This window comes from Mytilus trossulus, chromosome 14 (assembly GCF_036588685.1).
Source record: "Mytilus trossulus isolate FHL-02 chromosome 14, PNRI_Mtr1.1.1.hap1, whole genome shotgun sequence".
Classification (NCBI taxonomy): domain Eukaryota; kingdom Metazoa; phylum Mollusca; class Bivalvia; order Mytilida; family Mytilidae; genus Mytilus; species Mytilus trossulus.
In genome coordinates, this window is record NC_086386.1 from 47,025,424 (window position 1) to 47,048,850 (window position 23,427).

Here is a 23,427-nt window from a genome sequence, read left to right on the forward strand (position 1 = left end):
AAAGAAACAAACTGAAAATTTAACAATGACCAAACATGCAATAAACCATGAAAATGAGGTCACTGTCAGATGATACCTACCAGACAGATATGTACACCTCAGTACAGAAGATCAAACATTTCAGTGTGTTCACTCTTGTGTCAGACTCTAATTAAAAAGTTCTGGATCCGCCACTGATGCTACTGGTGTAATTAGTATCTAGTCAGTAGTGAATACATGCACTGATGTGCCTAATGACTTTCTATAACAGCTATTAAACTGTAATGTTTATTTTGTCTGATATATTTTAGTAAGTTATCAATTTTTCCTTGAATCATTATGTTTTTTCTGACATTGAGACTGGTAATGAGATATACAAAGACAGACAGGGTGCTGGAATTTCTCGCTACATTGAAGACCTGTTGGTGACCTTCTGCTGTTGTTTTTTTCTATGGTTGGGTTGTTGTCTCTTTCTCTCTGACACATTCCCCATTTCCATTCTCAATTTTATGTTTAAAATTCAGCATCAAAAGCAAATATTCAAATAAAAACACTGATTTCATACAGCTCAGTTTGACAAGTTTTAAATGTAAATCATTTTAAAATCACATCCCTAGTTGATAAAGTGATTTATTGACATGGCTATTTAGCTAATTATTGGTAACAAGTGGCAGTTTCAATAAATTATTCAAAATCCATTAGCATGACATATACAACTGACTATTATATAAATACATGGGGAAATGGGTTTGTGTATCAGAATTAGAACTTAAGTCTGTGTAAGAGTGGACTTTGATCTGATGATATCAGCATAAATATGAAGCATGCATGTATATACATTTAAATACTATATACTGAATAGCCTAAAACATTTAATATATTCAATGAACAATTAGGTTCACAATGTTAATGTCTTGGTACAATGTACATGCATTATTGAAGTGTTCAATGTGGAATGATTTACTAAAACTGGTCAGATACCCAAGATATAACATCTCGTAATTCATATTGAGAAATTGGTGAAAACAATTTTCTCAGTGTTGTATTTTTAGAAGAATTTTTTTAAAATAGACATGGTAGCATTTCATTAAAAATCAATTGAAGAATTTGTACAACACAATCTTACAACACCTAATTGTGCCTACCTTTACTTTTACCCAAATGAACATAAATTATGATGAGACAGTGTAATGATATAATCCAGTGTTAAGATTTATGAACATGATCATTAAATCTGTGTAGTTTGACCATAATAAGAGCACCTGTTGTAGAATGATCAGATTTCCTCCATATCTAGTAATTACAGAGAAAATCAATAACAACAATACATTTATTGTACCTTCTGTCAGCTACAAAACAGTTCTTAAAATTGAGTAGTTATGAATCTCCAAACTCATTTTATATCAAGTTTGAGTTCGTAATTTAGTTAAATTTTTATATCGCATGTCTACTTCACCGCCTGTTAGGGAATCTTGTAGCAAAATATCACAAAACAAGAAAAATCAACAATGAAATATGGTTAAAAGATTAATATCAAATAAGGGGTTGACTACCTACAATTAGACTGAAATTTGAGGGTTTGGACTAAAAATGATAAATTGTTTCTTACTACATTTTGTAGAAGTTTAATTTTAGAATGACTAATCAGGAAAAAAACACGTTACGCAGATTAGCTAACTTCAATCAAGAATAAACACAGAAATATAAATATGATATATTCTCATGGATGCAGAGCAACATGCGAAAAAGTGTGACATGCTGTGATGATGTGAAAAAGAGGTGTACAAATTTATTATCATCTGTCTAAATCTTCAACATGTTAGGTGTTTTAAACATCGATCAACCAAAATCACAACCAAAACATTAAGATATTTTATCTAAACTTATTATATATAAACAAATGTCACTGCAGCTATTTATAAGAAGAGTACTGGTTTAAAATGTATCAAATAGAAACTCACTTTTTCTCACATGATAATTGGTTTAGTTTATATTTTCATCACAGCTAGTACAGTACATGAATCTTTATCAGTGTCAAATGTAAGGAAAAACATAACACATTTTTCTAAACATGCAATTCTGGGTGCGGGAATTTCTTGCTACATTGAAGACCTGTTGGTGACCTTCTGCTGTTGTTTTTTTCTATGGTCAGGTTGTTGTCTCTTTGAAACATTCCCCATTTCCATTCTCAATTTTAATTGTTGAAAGTATATAAAAAAAAAATTTTGAGTGGCAAATTCAATTGAGTAGCACTTTTTAAGACCACTTGGAGTGGATTTTCTGAACAAATTTTAGGCCAATATTTGTCTATCCCAAAAATATGGGGTTCTAATGCCTTTCATTAGTTTTGAGTAACCTCCCTTGCTTTACAGTTCTTTCATTAATTGATTGGAATTAAACACCATATTCAGCACTATACATAAGTATATTTATTTAGTGCGTTCAGTTTAAAAAAGTTGTTTTGTCTTCAGCCTCATGTTACTGCTTTTTAGATATATATGTTTAAACATCTCCTTCTATTCAAGTCATCAATGATATTCACTTCATAGAATAAACTTGTCAACTTTTAAAGGACTTTTTTACATGTTATGTTTGGAGAAAAACATGATATCATCTAATGTGTGATTCTTTGTCATCTTAAACAATCCTTTCATAATAAAATTGAGAATGGAAATGGGGAATGTGTCAAAGAGACAACAGCCCGACCAAATAAAAAATAACAGCAGAAGGTCACCAACAGGTCTTCAAAGTAGCGGGAAATTCCAACACCCAGAGGCGTCCTTCAGCTGGCCCCTAAACAAATATATACTAGTCCAGTTTCATAAACATATCATCATTTTTCTACTGTCTTTGATTTTCATTGCAAATTCTAATAAATCATTTTTTTTAACACTTGATGAGAAAGTCAGGTATAAACCTAACTCTACAAATTCCATTTTTTCTACTATTTTCCATAACTGAATGTAAATTCTAATCAATAAATGTTCATTTAATTATATAACATATAATTGTACTACTTAAGCTTTAAAAATCCAACAAAACATGTTACATAAAAACAAAAGTGCACACAGTGAAACTTCTCGTCTGCTTTCCCGATTATTAGGAGGCTTCAAGGTTTAAAATTTCAGAAAAAAATTAAACATATTTTTTTTTTCATTACAAATTTTATTTATTACTTTATTACTATTAGTTGTTACTTTATCATATGGTACAAAAATCATTCAAATAAATCAATTCGATTTGGCCACAGATGACTTTGAAAAGTATGTATCATTGCAAAAGCGCTAAAGTATCTCCCTGTGGTGCAAAAAATGCCATTTTTGGGCATTAAAATTAAAATATCTTTTTTAAATCATCGGTGACCTATATTTTTTTTTTATTTTCAAATAGGCTGTACCTAAACTAAATTATTGTAAAATTTTATCGATTTCTGTAATTTAGTTCTTTTTCTCCAATTACTTCAACAGAAAAAAAGTACTTTTACAAAAATCTATACTTCTTTCAAAGGCAGATTGTGAGCGTAAATGACCTGAGCCATGAGTAAGATCTTGATCCCAATACCATTTGTATTCCCCAAAATCTTAACATGTCAGAATTACATTTTAGTTTTGTTTTTGGATGCCATCTTTTGACACTTAATCAAGCATTAGACATCAAATTTGTTTTCGTAAATAATTTCTTTTTCATCATTAACCGATGGCCCAGTTTGGAAATACCTGACTAACTTTATTACAGTACTAATTACTTGTACTCATAACTGTAAGAAAATATAAATATGAAAATCAATATACGATAAAGAACTTGTGAATCCAAAAATGGTAACTTTTTTATTACAACAGTCATAAAACTTCCATGAAATACAAAGTTTAAAATTTAATTCAATGCTCAGGATTCTTGAAAAGGCATGTATACATATATATACAAGACTAGAACACACCTGTGAATTAAAGTATATAACTATGCTTATTATCAGAAAGAGTCATGCCAATTATAAGCGGCACATTTTTCTCTGCTTTATAAATCTTTCTGTTTGAACCCCTCGACCTGGAACTTATCAATAATTGGTAATATTAACTATTTGGAAAACAAAAGTGCCTGGAATGGAGTATTTTTTAATTAACAGCATTATCCTATATAAGTTATAAATAAAGTTGAATTCTTTGATTCGCTGTTTATGTCATGTTGGCTAAATTGAAAACTGTACCTATACGCCTTAAAATTTATGTCCAGATTTTTAGTAATAGTATTAGCATTGTCATCTTAGAAAGTCATACTGATTAAATAATACAATGTGACAATGGTTGAATATACAAGTGTCAACCCTGTGTTTAAGACCCGTGTATATAGCAAAATCCTAAATACACCGTATGGTGGTGCGCCTGTTAGACGCAAAACGTACTGATAATGTAAAAGGTAACAGGTGAATATACTATTGGTATGGTATCGAATTCAACCCATCTTGTTTATTATTAGCAATATTAATTATGTTGACAATAAAGGGTCTGGAGTGGTGTAATTTTTAATCAACACCAATGTCCTATATATACATGTATTAGCTATATATAAAGTTGAATTCTTTGATTTGCTGTTTTTACCTGATGACGGCTGACAAATTGGACCTCGTTATTTTAGAATTATAGATGATGTGTATGGTTTTTTGTCAGGAAGCACACTTTCATGAACACATGCGTCCAATAACACATACTAAGTCGTGTTATTATAATCTGACTTCTGGTTTATAATGCTGATTGAGATTGGCCTTTTCAGATCTAAAGGGCTAGGGGTAAATTTGTTCATACCCCAATATGAAAAAAAAATAACTTTAATTTCATTGTTCGTACCCTTAAATGAAAATAATGTAAACTCATTGGTTGAATTTCAATTGTTTGTAAGGGAGGATTTTTGGTGTAATCTTTAGAAAAATTGCATTATATTCTGATATAGCGAAATAATCAAGTGAAACAACATAAATGACCCTATTTACTGGTTTCTAATATTCATATACATGTAACAGCAAATCATGAAAATTTTAAAATAAGGGAAAAGTGGCATCAGAAATATTGCAACTTTGCAAGCAGAAGTTATTTGTCAATGTCAAAAAACATTTTGTAATATTGGAAAAGCGCAGCTTGATCTATGTATGACAATTATGTGGTGCACATACATGTATACATGACATGTACATGTATAAGTTAACCCCTCCCCAAAAATTTATACATCATCTATTACATTTAACGTTTGGATTTCTTCAAGAAATATCAGTGTTTTACAAGACTTTGAATGTGATAACAGAAAGTCTCTTTGATTTAGGGAGAATTTTGTGTATTATTTAAAGACGATAATTTTGTTTATACTGTATGTATATATATATTTAATTTGATAAATATGGAAATAGACAGTGGTCTTTCTAAATTCTTACCTTCTGTTCTTGTTACAATATCTGACAAATCCTTTTCTGACATAGCCTAAATCTATGTTTTAAGAAGCATATCAATTGCAAACTGGATTTAAACTAGCAATTTTCTGCAACGTCTGAAGTGATTGTCATCTGAACATTTTTAATGTCAACATCTTTTGCCTTGGAGGTAAATTATGTCCACCCGGAAGAATATTTTCGGTAAAGTGTTCATTCTATGTGATATATTTTGAAAATTTTCGACATCATCGTTATAAAAATAAAATAAACTTCCGATTTAGAAAATAAAAACTTTTTTAACGTTTCATTTGCCAAAATTTTATGACCGATACGTTTTTTATATACTACGCAATAGGTTTACGCGTCCAAACATAAAATCTACACCTCACAGTAAATTTTAACAACAAATGCACATGGGCTTTAAATTTTGTTAATCAACGTGATATGTGATGATAGATCATAGGATTGCTGACATTTAAGTTTCATCATGAGAGAAACACCGTTGTCAAACTGTGAAAGGGAATTCATTCGAAAGGCTTTGGGTGAAAGAAAGGTTATTTTATCCTCATGTCACTATCTGCTTATAATTTAGATACCAATTTTTCATTTATCTAAGGTCCTATAATTGGAACAATAACTGCAAGATGAGTAAGGGAACGGGTATCATTATAAATCATATTTTTTTTCAAATCAGATGCAGCTAACTGACACTGAAAGGTGACTGCAGTCCGCAGGGTCTTCAATTTTAGTAATAATGACTGCAGGGTCTATATTAGTCCAAATAATTATGACGTCTTGAAAGGCTATTATAAATTTTGTAGGCAACTGTACAGAACCGATGTCGATGTAAGGCGTCAAAGAAAAAAAATATAATAGCCTTTCAAGACATCATAATTGTAAGCATCAAAGAAAAAAATTATAATAGCCTTTCAAGATGTCATAATTATTTGGACTAGGTCTATATAGGTTGTTGTTGAGCCTGCAACTTTTGTTGCAGAAAGCTCGACATAGGGATAGTGTTCCGGCGGCGGCGGCGTTAGCTCACTTCTTAAAAGCTTTATATTTTAGTAGGTGGAAGATTTGGATGCTTCATAATTTGTATATAGATGCTTCATGTTACGAAGTTTCCGTCAGTTACATGTCCAATGTCCTTGACCTCATTTTCATGGTTCAGTGACCACTTGAAAAAAAAGTTCAGATTGTTTGTAATGTTGAATTCTCTCTTATTATAAGAAATAGGATAACTATATTTGATGTGTGCGTACCTTGTAAGGTCCTCATGTCTGTTAGACAGTTTTCACTTGACCTCGACCTCATTTCATGGATCAGTGAACAAGGTTGTAAGGTGTACATGTCCAACTGGCAGGTGTCATCTGACCTTGACCTCATTTTCATGGTTCAGTGGTTATACTTAAGTTTTTGTGTTTGGTGTGTTTTTCTCATTATAAATGCAACAGGTCTACTATATTTGTTGTATGGAATGATTGTAAGGTGTACATGTCTAGCAGCCAGATGTCATGTGACCTTGACCTCATTTTCATGTTTCAGTGGTCAAAGTTAAGTTTTTGAGTTTTGGTCTTTTTATCTAATACTTTATGCCATAGGTCAACTATATTTGGTATATGGAAATATTTTATGATCTTTATGTCAGTCGCACAGGTTTTATTTGACTGTGACCTCATTTTCACGGTTCATTGCACAGTGTTAAGTTTTTGTGTTTTGGTCTATTTTTCTTCAACTATAAGTAATAGGTCAACTATATATGTTGTATAGAAGCATTGTTAGCTGTACATGTCTGCCTGGCATGGTTCATCTGACCTTGACCTCATTTTCAAGGTTCATTGGTCTTTGTTTAGTTATCTTGATTAATGTTAAGTTTATGTGACAGTTGTAATAAAGCTTTATACATAGGACTATCAACATAATATCAATAATTAGTACAGAAGGCGAGACATTTCAGCGTGTGCACTCTTGTGTAATAAATATTCTGGTACGTTTTACATTAATACAATCATGTGACAATGTAGTTACAATTTTTTTTCTCATGCTTTGCTTTTCCCAAGTTTTATTTTCCTTGCAATGTCTTTCCGATTTTCATGTGTTTTCTTTTTCAGAAATAAGCTCATCATAGATACCAGGATTTAAATTTTGTATTTATGCCGGTCTGCCGTTTCATCTACAAAAGATTCATCAGTGAAGCTCAAATCCTAAAAAGTAAAAAAGGCCAAATAAAGTACAAAGTTTAAAAGCATTGAGGACCAAAATTTCCAAAAGTTTTGGCAAATACAGCTAAGATAACCTTCATTTATTCTTAAGTTAAAAATCTTAGTATTTAAAACAAATCAAAAGTTTTGTAAACAGTTAATTTTAAATATATGACCACAATGATAATTCATGTCAGCAAAGAAGTGCTGACTACTGGGCTGGTGATACTCTCTGGGAATTAAAACTCTCATTACCACCCTCCAAGATATTTTTTTTACTCATACCTTTTACCTTTGTTTGCTAACTTAAAGTCAAAACAATTCCGTACAGGGGTAGAATCAGGGTTAAGGGAAAAAGAGTGTTACCGTACAAAAAGTTAAATATAGAATATCTGTAGGTGTGACTCTTGACATCGTATTGTCGTAAGTCTCGCAAGAGAAATATTTTCTCACATGTACATGTAAGGTGGCTACTGTAGAAAGAGTTGAAACGAAGCAAATCACAGATACATGTACATTTTGGAATATCTCATTAATTATAGAAAATAAAGTTTTGTAAGAGATATAGGAGAGTTGTCCTTCTTTTCTAATGATAAAAATACCACTGATCAAACTGATGACTGCAGCTTCTTTTATGAATTATTACTCTGCTCATTTAAAAAAAACCTCATGGATATCACATGTGATGTTTTAATCAATTTGAATACAGATACAGAAAAATGGCTTAAGACACTAAACATGTAGATAACAAAGATGAATTTGTATGAAGATATTACAATGTAATCAATTATTTTATTTTTATTTCTCAGAGATTGGATGGGCGACAGGCCTATGACTACAGAACACTCAAGATTGCCTTTGGGTATGATAGAGGATGTTGTCGTGTTGATCTTGGTCAGACAAGGTAATTTTGAAATTTACCTAAGTTATATCATTATATTATTATGCATGAATAATCAATATTATCGCTATTTTGTGCATTTTTCGTTTGATCTTTTTTTGTGATAATTTTCATATCATGCTACTCGCTTGAGATGGAATAATTATCACTAGAAACTAAGGAGGCCACGTGGCGTTGCTAACGAAATTGACGTCGTCATAGGTAAAATAGCGATAAACAGATTATCATTGGTCATCTCAACTCGATTGCTTTTCTCACTTTCGCTGTACCAGCTCAAGCGAGAAAATCAATCTCGTTGAGATAATCAACGATAATCTATAAGTCTCTAAAGTATTTTCAAGATTTGTTTGTGCGTTCTTATTTTCAGGGTCAACTATTTTCTGGATTTATCTAGTAAAGGTATCCAATTAGTTCAATGATAAATATTTAATAAAGATCTTGATGAGTGAGTGAGAAGGCAGTTTTATACAAGAGAGGTGAAAATGCCAAAAGGACATTCAAACTCATAAGCTGAAGATAATATACATAAGAAATAATTTATTGGGGATGGAATATATCGTGATTTTACCACGGGTTGGCCCTTTATGACAAATATTTTACCCTGAGCGATAGCGAAGGGTAAAATATCGGCATAAAGGGACAACCCGTGGTAAAATCACGAAATATTCATGCCCACATGAATTATTTCGATTCTAATAGGACAAATACGGCAACTGTTCTGGATCGAAGCACTCTAGGTGAAGGCATTATTTGCCGTTCCCATAAATAAACACACTATTAAGTTGACATAAAAGAACGGAGAAAAAACAAATAAGTAACATGCTAAAAATATTTACTATAACATATTGATAGAGATTTATATGAATCTAAATGATTATTGTACTTATACATCTTATTTGTATACTAAATGGCTTAATAACACATTTTAGGATAGTTTGATTAAGTTTCCTTGTTGTGATGATTTTCAGGTTCAAAAATGTGTATTTTCCCGTAAAATGCTTATATTCAGACATCATTGTTCTATGACGTCGGGTAGCTCATTCATAAAAAAGTACATGATGTGGGAGTACAATCGGAACAGCCCAAACAATATATTCATATTTTACCACAGGTGTGTACTCAAAGTGTTTGAATTTACTTCAATTTTGTTGCAAACTAGGCTGTTAGTCTTCTCAATTAACCATTAACTTTCTTTTTTTTCATGTCTGTGCTTTTAGATCTGACCATACATTATGGGTTTCTAATTGTTGAAGGATGTAGCTACTCGGTTCTGTACAGTTGCCTACAATTGCTTACATCTACTTCATTTGAACTTCAGTGGATATTTGTCCAAAATTGGCAATCATACCAATATCTTTATTTTTATATTTGCAAAAAAAGAAAAGAAACAAAAGACACAACAATATTTAAAACAAAAAAAAGCCAATTTAAATAATTATCTTATATGATTATCTTTTCAGGGTATTGGCACAAGTATCATGTGAAATTACATCACCAAAACAACAGAGACCATCAGATGGTGTTTTATTTGTAAATGTTGAGTTATCTCCCATGGCAAGTCCAGTATTTGAAGTTGGAAGGTAAGAATAGGATTATGGAAATATCCCTTGCAACACTTCTCAACTTAACAAAAGTTTCCATGAGTTCAAGTTGATCACAATTTCTTTTTGCGATGTTGACAATTTTTTTTATTTAAACAAGAGTCACTTCAAAAATTTGAGTTGTTGTGATACAACATGAAATATTCAATTTTTTTAAAACTTTTTCTCATACAGTGTTAAAAATGACTTGATATTAATTTCTGTTGTAGAATGTCAGACCAAGGAGTAGAAATAAACAGAATCTTAGAAAGATGTTTGAAAGAATCTAGATGTGTTGATACTGAATCTCTGTGTATTATAGCTGGTGAAAAGGTGATTGACTAATTAGTAGATAATTTATGGAAACTTGAGGATTATTAGAAATTTAAACTTGGATAGGCCATAATTCCATGATATTTTAATCCAGAGTGAAGTGTAGCAGATTGAAGAATTCAACTTTTCAAAAATACAGGTTGTCCTGAGGGTCGAATGGAAAGTAAACTATGGAATAGTTGGGATACCGTTAATTATTTTGATCATATTACAGGAAAATAATGAAAAATCACCCTTATTAAAATTGAATTGGACAGCACCATTATCAAATTTACTATGTTTTTGTTTAAAAAACTTATTGATTTTATCAGTTTATGTCCAGCACATTTTATTTGAACAATAAAATAAAGGAACAATTTGCACATTTAAAAAAAATCAGGATGTTAAATGAGAATAAGGAATGATCCATGAAATCACATGAATAAAAAAAAGAATTGAGATGTATGTCAATGTGACAACACAAAGAAACCAAAGCAATCTGTATGTCCTGTGTTTTTTTCATACGACCACAAAAAGTTTTGCAGTTGTATATTAGTATCACGTGGGTTTCGTCGTCCCAAGAAATTTGGTTTCTAGACAACAATTTTATTTATATCTGATGAACTCAGTAGAATTTCTCATAGAATAACAAACACTTAACCATATTTACAATCTTGATAGCTTTTGAAAAACATTATGAATTTGTAATTATTCTAACACTGGAAATTGAATTGAAAGAAATATCAGTATGTCACCTTATCATGGCTAGTGAAAGTATTTAGACTAATGAAACTGCAACAAATATGAAAAGAAGGCAAATCCTTTTATAACTTACCTCGGTAATGAGTATTTAGCCCATAAAACTAAGAGCGTTGAATAAGAAGACAACTTAAATATAATGAATTTTTCCTTATGCTCCTTTTGTATGTCCATATTATGATACATGTTTGTTTTTATTTGTAGGTTTGGCAGATTAGAGTTGATGTACATGTAATGAACCATGATGGGAACATGATAGATTGTTCAAGTATAGCTGCTATTACAGCACTGGCACATTTCAGGTATGTACATATGAGAACCTAATAGATTGTTCAAGTATAGCTGCCATTACTGCACTGGCACATTTCAGGTATGTACATATGAGAACCTAATAGATTGTTCAAGTATAGCTGCCATTACTGCACTGGCACATTTCAGGTATGAACATATGAGAACCTAATAGATTGTTCCAGTATAGCTGCCATTACTACACTGGCACATTTCAGGTATGAACATATGAGAACCTAATAGATTGTTCCAGTATAGCTGCCATTACTACACTGGCACATTTCAGGTATGTACATATGAGAACCTAATAGATTGTTCCAGTATAGCTGCCATTACTACACTGGCACATTTCAGGTATGTACATATGAGAACCTAATAGATTGTTCCATTATAGCTGCCATTACTGCACTGGCACATTTCAGGTATGTACATATGAGAACCTAATAGATTGTTCAAGTATAGCTGCCATTACTGCACTGGCACATTTCAGGTATGAACATATGAGAACCTAATAGATTGTTCCAGTATAGCTGCCATTACTGCACTGGCACATTTCAGGTATGAACATATGAGAACCTAATAGATTGTTCCAGTATAGCTGCCATTACTACACTGGCACATTTCAGGTATGAACATATGAGAACCTAATAGATTGTTCCAGTATAGCTGCCATTACTACACTGGCACATTTCAGGTATGTACATATGAGAACCTAATAGATTGTTCAAGTATAGCTGCCATTACTACACTGGCACATTTCAGGTATGAACATATGAGAACCTAATAGATTGTTCCAGTATAGCTGCCATTACTACACTGGCACATTTCAGGTATGAACATATGAGAACCTAATAGATTGTTCCAGTATAGCTGCCATTACTACACTGGCACATTTCAGGTATGTACATATGAGAACCTAATAGATTGTTCCAGTATAGCTGCCATTACTACACTGGCACATTTCAGGTATGAACATATGAGAACCTAATAGATTGTTCCAGTATAGCTGCCATTACTACACTGGCACATTTCAGGTATGTACATATGAGAACCTAATAGATTGTTCCATTATAGCTGCCATTACTGCACTGGCACATTTCAGGTATGTACATATGAGAACCTAATAGATTGTTCCATTATAGCTGCCATTACTGCACTGGCACATTTCAGGTATGAACATATGAGAACCTAATAGATTGTTCCAGTATAGCTGCCATTACTACACTGGCACATTTCAGGTATGAACATATGAGAACCTAATAGATTGTTCCAGTATAGCTGCCATTACTACACTGGCACATTTCAGGTATGTACATATGAGAACCTAATAGATTGTTCCATTATAGCTGCCATTACTACACTGGCACATTTCAGGTATGAACATATGAGAACCTAATAGATTGTTCCATTATAGCTGCCATTACTACACTGGCACATTTCAGGTATGTACATATGAGAACCTAATAGATTGTTCCATTATAGCTGCCATTACTACACTGGCACATTTCAGGTATGTACATATGAGAACCTAATAGATTGTTCCATTATAGCTGCCATTACTACACTGGCACATTTCAGGTATGAACATATGAGAACCTAATAGATTGTTCCATTATAGCTGCCATTACTACACTGGCACATTTCAGGTATGTACATATGAGAACCTAATAGATTGTTCCATTATAGCTGCCATTACTACACTGGCACATTTCAGGTATGTACATATGAGAACCTAATAGATTGTTCCATTATAGCTGCCATTACTACACTGGCACATTTCAGGAAATAACATAGAATGATGAAAAATATTACGTTATAGATGCTATAACAGCATAAATAAGGAGATAAAAAGATGTGGTATGATTAAAAATGACACAATTATCCACTAAAAAACAAATGCATGACTGAGGATGTAAACTTCAAAAGGTCCAAGTACAGCCTTCATCAATGAGTAAAAACCATATAGTATATTTAGATTATAATAGAAAAGGGAACCATTGGCCTGATTTTAACTAAATGAATAAGCAAAAAGTAACTATTGCAGACAGCAACCAACAGTAACCAATAAAAACCTTTTAACGCTCTTCAACTTTGTACTTTATTTGGCTTTTTTTTTTATAACATTTTTGGATTCGGGCGTCACTGATGAGTCTTTTTTACATGAAACGCGCGTCTGGCGTATATATAAAATTTAGTCCTGGTATCTATGATGAGTTTATTTATTAATAACAAGCTTCCTTTAAAAATCATCAAAATGACTGGAAATAATACATACTATAGATATATTAGTTTTAGTTGGTAGCAATATACAAAGAATTAGGGAAAATTGTGTTTTTGTTGTTATTTGATTTCAAAATCTGTTTGAAAGGTATAAGAAAGTTTTTAATTCATTGAACATTTAAATTTGTGGTTCATCTTTAAGCAAGAAATCCATTAAAAATTTTGTTTTCACGAATATAAATAATGCCACAGTTATATTTGTTATTATTATGATTTATTTCTTCAGACGACCAGATGTTACAGTTGATGGCACAGATGTGATAGTTGTAAGTTCAAAAATCTATTTTTATCCAGCTTTTGATAAATATTTTGCTATTTTTTCTCTTTGGCTTAAAGCATTCAGTACTTTTTGAGTAGATTTTAACTTAAGGAAATATTTTGTCACTTCTATCGGCAAATACTTTTGAGTTACACAGACATGTGTGTTAATTTTACATCTCAAGTCTCCAAGAATCTAAAATAGAATTATACTTGCTTCGTTATAAAATATATAATAAAAAAGTATTTACTTGTTTTTATTGAATATATGAATATTCTTGATATTTAACAGCATACAATAGAGGAAAAGAACCCACTTCCACTCAGTATTAGCCATATAATTATATTTTTATTCCTTTGTCATTAATGAATTATACATCAATTTTACAGCACACCATAGAAGAAAAGGACCCATTACCACTCAGTGTCCACCATATGCCTATTTGTGTATCGTTTTCATTCTATGAACAAGGGTGAGTACTAGATTTTAATAACATTTTTGACATATTTAAAGGGTACAGTTCTAGGCCTATATTTCTTAAGCATCTAACGTAACAGTATCCAAATTGCACCTATTTAGCAAAAATAGCAGCGGAAATCTTACAAGATTTCCTAGAGACTAAACAATTTGTATTTTTATAATTTGATACTATGCATGTTTTTCTACATAGGTAAACATATTTAGATATACACAAAACGTTCACAGTATTTAGCAACAGATGAAGTGTTTACTGAAAAAGCAAAATGTACTGAAACGTCGCTTTGCGACGTCATCAAAACGTCATCTTTTAAAAATTAGCAAATACAATATGTTTCAAGTATCCATTTCTGAAAAAAATGAAGAGTAAGCATGGACAAATATCCAATTGTTCATAATATTTGAAAAAAATAAACAAAAGCTCTGTTATTCGACTTTTGACGATGCGAATTTAAGCATGAATGCAATTTGGGTACTCCTCATTACAGAATCGTTGATGGTTTGGAGGTAAGTTCAGACCAATTTTTCTATGATTCCATATGAATTGAAAATCACCTACCGTATATAATTAAGAAGGATATGGCCACAAAATAAACACAAAATGGAAGTTTTTGTCTTGATCATTAAAAAAATGTAGTTGAAAAAGCTGTCAAAATAGGTGCAATTTAGGTAATGTCACGCTATGTATTCTAACTAGAACTTTGCTCCAAGAGAGGTTGAAAAAGAGGTATCCTTATGCATTTTACTTGGCAGCAGTAAAATGTGAACCTAATTCATTGGAGAGAAAAAAATACATGAAATATATAAATTAATGATTTAAAATCTAGGATACTTATAAAGGATGTAATTACTGTAAATTTAAGTAATTGTTTCATGCATTTATTATTGCAATTTTTAAAAAATGAACAAAAATGCAAGTTTAGTGATTGCGATGTTGTAAAAGGTTACAGTGGCGGATCCAGAAATTGTCATATATGGGGGCTCGCGCCAGTCACGCTTCAGTGATTCCCTATATAAGCAACCAAATTTTTTTCCAAAAAGGGGGGCCTGGGACCCCCTAAATCCGCCTATGGTTAATATACGGATTACAGACAGATGTTTTTGATTTCAGAATACCAGTTCTTATCATTGCTGAATTTAAGAATACTCAAGTAGTCTTATTATATTATAAAAGCTCACAAGAATTTCTTAATTTACAGAATTGTAAAGTAATTTTGCATTTTATTAGGAAATTTTTATTGGTTGATCCCTCTGACAAGGAAGAGAAAGTTATGGATGGAAAGATGGTTATAGGGATGAATAAACACAGAGAAATATGTTCACTACAAGTCACAGGTCAAATGTTATTGTTAAAAGATCAGGTATGTATCCTTTCTGACTAGGCTTTCTGGTAATACATCTGCCCTTGTTAAAATAAAATTTGTCTTAGAAGAATATCCACGGTCAGTTAAAATTTCTAGATACTGGTTAACTTTATTATTGTATAACAAAGCAATACATGTATAATAGAAGGGGTATCCATTCATGACACAAAATCAATACATGCACTGCAAAAAAAAAAGCAAAGGAACAGAACACGCATTGCTGTTCTTCATTTCAAAGTAAGTGTGGATATATTTAAGTTCTATATTTTTGAAATATTGTGTCCAAAACTAGGTGTATTTGTTGATATGTCTACTGCTAGTTATCATATAAAAAGCAATTTAAACAAATTAAATGTTGAAGAACAATATAAATTATTTGAATCAACATTTTTTTCAGGTTTTAAGATGTTCCAATATTGCTGTTGTTAAGGTTACAGAAATAACAGAATGGATACAGAAAGCACTTGAAAATGACAGACAAGCTAGGTAATAATAAAAATATCATTTAATTTGAGAACATTGTAAGATACTTTTATTGTTTAAATATATGGAAAGTCATATCGATGGCCAGGGTGGTTCGTTAAAAACAAAACAACTATACTGTTATAGATTTAAGTCAGGGTAAAAATTGAAGTCTGACTATTAAACCTGGTCTGAAAGCTTATAGAATACCGTATAGCGGGTTATTTTCGCGGGTGTAAAATTTCGCAATTTTCATTGAATAATGTATACGAAATATTTTGGCGGTTATTATTTTGGCGGATTCAACATTTTTAACATTACCTTTGCATGCACACTTTTAAATTGGCGGAATTTATTTTGGCAATTTTGTTCTATCCGTGAAAATAAGCGAAAATTTACACCCCGCGAAAATAACCCTTTTACGGTATATTATAATACTAAATGATCATTAGTCAGATGTGATAATAATAATTAGCCCAAATGACCCATGAAGATATTGTCATCTTCTTCTCTGAAAACTCATAGTGAGGTCTTATACTGATCACATTACTTCTCTTACTCATATGTATTATAGGAGGGAAAATAGATATAGTGGTTAATGTATACATTTTATTTTGTTAAGATGAAGGAAATGGCTGGGTTGGGTACCTCTATTTCTAAATGCATTCTGATTAAACCATTTGATTCAGAAATGTCAATTTGGTTTATTGGTTAATTTGAAAATAATTCAGAATGATATAAAGATCTAACAAAGTCTAGAATTGATACAAATGAATTACTGTAAATTCAGGAATTATTGCTAAGATTTTTATATTGCGAAGAATGAAACAGTTTTTATCGCAATAATTCAAACTCGCATTTTTTAAATGAACTTAATTATGATTTTTCTTAATATCCCAAAATTAAATTCACATTTATATTCTTAATTGACAAAATTGCAATAATAAATGCATGCAATAATTTCTGAATTTACAGGACTTTTTAGTTGATTTGGCCATTGTTAAGAGAGTATTCTTTTAATTTTAAAGATTAAATGGTGAAAGATTTGGCTTCCGTGAAGCAGTTGTAATGGATACAGTTACAACCAATCAAATGAATCCAGAAAAGATTAAAGTAGATGAAACTGACCAATCACCAGCTGCTTCAGATGATGAGGTTACTATGGAAACCAATGGTCACATAAGTGATGAGTATCCTTGCAAAGAAGCTTATGAAAGCAATTCAACTTTTGTTTATGATATTAATGTCTGAAGATTAAACATTATGTTTTAATGAACTGTCTAAATGCCTCAAAAAAACAACTAGACAACAATTTTGTTGTCCATTCATTTGATGTATTTAATCATTTGATTTTAGGAACTTGACGTTTTTAGTTTTCCTCAGAGTTAAGTATTCTTGTGATTTTACTTTTAAGAACACAAAGATAATTGTATTTTTATATCCATATGTCTTTTGTAACTATTTTGCTATTGATTTAACTTTAACTTTTGCCTCAGAGACAATAAAGTGCCAGAAGTCAAAATATTGGTAAGTTTAAAAATGAATATAAGTACTTACAATTGACACATATAACTTTCTGATGTTGTTATTATACATGACTATGAAGGTGAGAGATACACAGCCTTAGCTCTGGCAGTCTGTCCTCTCATTTGTACCTCGTATGAAATTTTCTTATGGACTCCTAATCAGAGTTTGCTGAGATTGTATATCAAGCTTCATGTAAGCATGCTTTTAGTATGATGCATTTCCCAACCATTACTAATCAACTCACTATTCAGCAAATATTTATACAAAGATTGGCCATTAATGATTTTTTTCACATTATTCTCAGGAACACTTTATAATGATTGATAGGGATGAGTTGCTGGAATAGGTAACTATTTCCAATTTTATGATGTATAATAAAGTTGCAAAATTAATATGAAGTACCTGAGAAGATTGCTGATTTGATCATGAGTACCAGTATGTGAAACTAATCAGAGGCTTGATGCAAATTAAGATAATTTCATAAAAGCATCAGACATTTGTCAAATCTTTTGTATCTCTTAATTAAAACTATGAAATAAGAGTTATCATGACAGCTTTAAGTATATTTTTGGGGTAAAAAAATATGGAAAGAGTTTGGGGTATTAGATGTCTCAGCTGCCTACTCCTACCATAAAAAGGATTGGAGTCAAGTGGCCACCTGAGGAAGTTGTTTATGAGATTTACCTTATTGTTTTCGGCTATAGGTGTTCATTATATTTTTGTTATAGGCTAAAGGTGTTGGTTGTATTGGAGACGGTGGAGAATCCAAGTGGGATGTGGATGATAAAATGGAGGAAGAAATCAAATCAGAATCAATTATACTGTCAAAAAAGAAGGTCAAAAAGGAGAAACCTGCAGGTAAAGTTAAATTATTACTATAAAAAGTGGTGTATTGTATACATCTTTAAGCCCATCTGGTCCAAGGGGTCAATATGAGCTATGATGTTCATCATCTATGGTTGTCTGTTGACCTCTTAAACATCTTCTCTGAAACTAGCAATATTGTAGTGTCTACACAGGGCTACATAGATTTATGACTATTGAACATCTATTTAGCCTAGTTTCTACATAGATATTGATAGCAGCTACATAACCGCTATGTAGCTGCTATGATATTGAAGATGACCCAGGTCAACTGCAACTGGCAACAATCGTTTAAGAGTAATTAGTTGAAAGGTTGTGTCTGTTGAAGTGATGCCTCCAATTGATGACTTTTGCCATTTTGTGTCCAATGCGCAAATCATGGGTCCAGTATTACATAGAAATACTGCTCATCCAGTCTTGCTTGCGCTCTCAATTCTTGCCAGATTATTATTTTGATAAAACTTATATCATAGGTTTATATCAGCATTGTCTCTGACAAGTTTGAAAAATTAGTTTCAAATTAACAATTATTGAAAGAGTTATGACCCTTGGAAATATGAATTATATGGAAAATTGCATTGTTAGCCCTCTCATGTGTGCCAGATTTTTATAGGCTTATATCAACAATATCTGGGAACATGTACGAAAGTCAGTGCAGAACAATAATTTTTAAAAAGAGTTATGACCTTGGAAATATAATTCATATGGATGTTCGATTGCATTTGCTCTCAAGCCTTCATTTCTCTAAGATATTTTTAGTGATTGATTGTTTGGTGTTTTATGTTGATTTGTGGTGGTAATTTTTTATCGATAAAGGAAGCTGGAGTGCCCAAATAGAACCACCGACCTTTGTAAGGAAAACTAACAATTGTAGATAATTACAATTGGAGTCGAGTGCACTAGATATGTTCAGGATTCAAACTCACAACCTCAGTGTTGACAGGCTAGTTGACTACTTAGACAACTCAGCCACAGAGACATTTATACACAAAAGTTCAATTATTGACAACTGTACAGCCTTCAATGAGGGGGAGGGGGCAATACCTTTTTGTGTTAACCTTTAAAAAATATTATGTGCAGAAAAGATCAGTGTGTTATTACTAGATGTCGTATTGGTCATACTAGAATAACACACGAGTATCTTTTAAAAAATGAAGATGAACCACAATGTGTTCCTTGCAACTGCAAGTATACTATTAAACATGTTTTAATTAATTGTATTGACTTTGCTGATATTCGTAAGAAGCATTTCAATGTCAATAATATAATGATTTATTTAATAATGTTCTATTTACAAATATTGTTGCTTTTTTAAAAGAAATTGGAATTTATTATAAAATATAAAAATGTTATTACATTTAAATCGATTTTAATTTTTATCACGTTATTTTACTGTTGATTTTTATTTGTATATAATCAATTTGCTTTAGTCAAGAATTTTAGTGTATTGAAGGACCTTTTGTCTTATTTTAAAAATATGCTTTAAATTGTAAAAATATTCGAATTAGCTCTCGCCGCGATATAGCCTTTTTGTGCTAATGCGGCGTAAAGCAACCAGCAATCAATGTTATGGCCCATTAAATTCTCCCTCGCCCTGCTCGTCCGAATTTAAAGTATTTCTACTCTAAATTCAATTAGGCTTTAAACAAAACAAACACATAAATAGAGTTAGTTGCTCGCAGTAACATTATTATCTTCTCTTGCGATACAAATTTTATTTCACTCTATAATACAAGTTTCTTCGATACAAACAACATAATATAAATACATGTAATAAACATAGCAGCCATTAATGTGACTAACTTCGTACTATACGACCTAACTGCGAGCACCTTCGATACTAATACATTTAAATGCCAAACTTTATATAGTACCCCACCCGTAGAAACCGCCAAAACTTTTCTCGTGCTTTGTACACGTAACATCAGACTTTATAAATAGTACATACTCCTGCAGAACTAGTTCTAAAACTAGTTACACTAATTCCCATCTATATATAATAACTACAAATACCTAAAGGGAAAACCCCAATTTCAAACGAAATGAAATATATTTTCAAGGTGTTGTTAACTGTTATCTTAGATCAATTAAAGCTGTTAACTGTTTTCAACCCACTTTGTCAACTGTTATCAGCCTTTTTGCATTTTTTGTTAACTGTTTTTGCCAAAATCAAGGTGTTGTTAACCTGTTTACTGACCCCCTATTGCCCCCCTCTTCAATAAAACAGGGGGAGATGGCCAATAAATTTGCTTTACATCATGAAATGTGTGACCTAAATGTAATTGTTTTATTGTAGTATCTATCTTTGCATATATATTTATCAATGCAATATGATATGCGTGTATGCCGTTGAAATAATGAACTATTAGAGAATGCTGTATTATTAAAATTAAAATTTTTATTTTTATAGATGTTATAATACTTGATGATAGTGATGAAGAAGGAACGACTATGTTACAAGCTGATGATTTAAATACTATACCTGACAGGTGTGTTAAAGTTGTTCAAACTTATTGTTAATTAGAAATGTTACCTGCTAGGTGTGTTAAAGTTATTTAAAGTTATAAATACTTTACCTGACAGGTGTGTTAAAGTTATTTAAAGTTATAAATACTTTACCTGACAGGTGTGTTAAAGTTATTCTAAGTTATAATTAGTACCTGACAGGTGTGTTAAAGGGCGATATCTTTTTGCCCCAAAAAGTAACTCATTTGCGCCACAACTTAATTGCGCCAATACTTCTTTTGTGCCACCTTATTTTCAAAACTATAGGTATCATTTGCGCCAATAAAATAATCATCTAATTGCGCCAATTTTATCTATTTTTATTTATTATATATAACAGCTAAATGATTGACTTTCCTCCTCTCTTCCGGGCGTGGGATAAAGTTGTTTGAAATATTTTGGACAAATTTATAAGTACCATCAGCAAATATCCATCTGACATTGTACACAGAAATTTTAAATTAGCTTCGCATCCTAATAAAATTATCCCCTTTTCTGGATTGTTAAACAATACAAAGTCATCATCTTTATTTGTAACAACACCAATATCATCCAATGTTCTGTTTTTGAATCTTTCTTTTCTAAATTTTCTTCTTCAATTTTGAAGAGCTCTGAATTTATTATTTTTGAAGATCGCTCTGACAACATATCGGTTGCTTTCTTTTGCACGCAGTTTTCAAAATTTTACGTTCTTAATTCTGGACATTTGTTTCATGAATATAATATAATTCTCCATTCAAAATAATTGTACATGATTCATCTGTGAATAACCTAACACAACACTACTTAACTGTACATCTCCACCTTATTTCTTCAGTTTTCCTTATAAATGCCTGACGAAATTTGTGTTCTTTAACAATGATTACCGGTTTTCCTCTTTCAGACTCTATTTTCTTAATTGGTTTATCTGACATCTTGACTCGTGAAAAAATATTCTATTGCTAAGCAATTTATTTTTTTTGGTGAGTTCTCTTAAATATTCAGTTAAATCTTAAGTTGAAAGGTTACATTTAAGATATAGGTAAACAAATATTTACAGGTAAATGTGGCGCAATTTCATTTCATTTAATGGCGCAATTAATACCATCAAAATAATAGAGAGTGGCGCAATTAATACTTTTTTAAATTTGCAATTGGCGCAAATTGATTCTGCCCATGTTAAAGTTATTCTAAGGTATAAATATTACCTGACAGGTGTGTTTAAGTTATACTTAGTTATAAATTTTACCTGACAGGTGTGTAAAAGTTATTCTAAGTTATATATACTATACCTGACAGGTGTGTTAAATATATTCCAAGTTATAAATATTACCTGACATTTTTTTTATTATTTTTAGTTAATTACCTGACATGGGCGTTTAAGTTATTGTTAGTTAGAAATATTACCTGACAGGTGTGTTATCGTTATTCTAAGTTATAAATACTATACCTGACAGGTGTGTTAAATGTATTCAAAGTTATAAATATTACCTGACATTTTTTTATTATTTTAAGTTATTACCTGACATGGGCGTTTAAGTTATTTTTTGTTATAAATTTTACCTGACAGTTGTGTTAAAGTTATTTTATGTTATAAATATTACCTGACAGGTGTGTTAAAGTTATTCTAAGTTTTAACAAATTTGAATAATGAATAATATATATTGTCCTGGGAGGTGCTCTGATGAAAATATTTTTGTTTAAACTTGAAGAAAGCAACAATATTCTAACAGTAGACCAATTAGTTGAGTATCATTTTGGTAATCGATACCCAGTCCTACCAAGCGATACATGTATTCGAGTACTGGTATATGACATCCCTGTTTTTAATCCTTGTGCTTATATTTTTTTTAATTCTTACTTGAATACTGATATATTACAGGGTGGTGATACCTACAAAAATGTCAGACTCTACAGATCTATCAGCTGCCATTAAAAAGAAGAAAAAAGACAAGAAAAACAAAAAACAAAAGGATGTTACATAAACTATAAATAAAAAAAAACATTTTGTATATAAAAAAATAGTTTATGATATGTTATCCAAACCAAAATAGTCTGTTCATCAGTACGTCCTTAAGATGCTTTTCATTCTTTTAACTTTAGTTTGCCTCAACCAAATGGTATGACACTTATACACAATGCTTATGACCACAAAACACAGATCAAATTTGAAAGGAGTAGGTCTGGTAAGGACCGATTTTGGCCTTAAATTTCAGGTTCATCTGACGAAAGATTTTGACCACTTTTTAAACACTTAAGTGTATATTTCAT

The 23,427-nt window shown here is 31.3% G+C and overlaps 2 protein-coding genes across 5 annotated transcripts in view; one reads left to right on the forward strand and one right to left on the reverse strand.

Moving 5' to 3' along the window:
- The window catches only part of LOC134696295 (probable phospholipid-transporting ATPase IA), a 65,840-nt gene extending 60,253 nt beyond the window's left edge, over nt 1-5,587 (reverse strand). For all 4 annotated transcript variants that reach the window (XM_063558009.1, XM_063558005.1, XM_063558006.1 and 1 more), the window contains exon 1: nt 5,399-5,587. In XM_063558009.1, the coding sequence (XP_063414079.1) occupies nt 5,399-5,441 (43 nt within the window). In that variant the 5' untranslated portion in view covers nt 5,442-5,587. The remainder of the gene's footprint in view (nt 1-5,398) is intronic.
- Nucleotides 5,588-5,784: 197 nt separating this feature from the next.
- On the forward strand, nt 5,785-23,186 carry LOC134696296 (exosome complex component RRP45-like). The gene is made up of 14 exons (XM_063558010.1): nt 5,785-5,948; nt 8,409-8,503; nt 9,961-10,080; nt 10,311-10,413; nt 11,356-11,453; nt 13,946-13,985; nt 14,368-14,450; nt 15,684-15,816; nt 16,217-16,305; nt 17,310-17,471; nt 17,778-17,808; nt 18,537-18,666; nt 21,083-21,161; nt 23,039-23,186. The coding sequence occupies exons 1-14, from the start codon at nt 5,883-5,885 to the stop codon at nt 23,139-23,141; spliced, it is 1,332 nt and encodes a 443-aa protein (XP_063414080.1). The 5' UTR covers nt 5,785-5,882; the 3' UTR covers nt 23,142-23,186.
- The last annotated feature ends 241 nt before the right edge of the window (nt 23,187-23,427 follow it).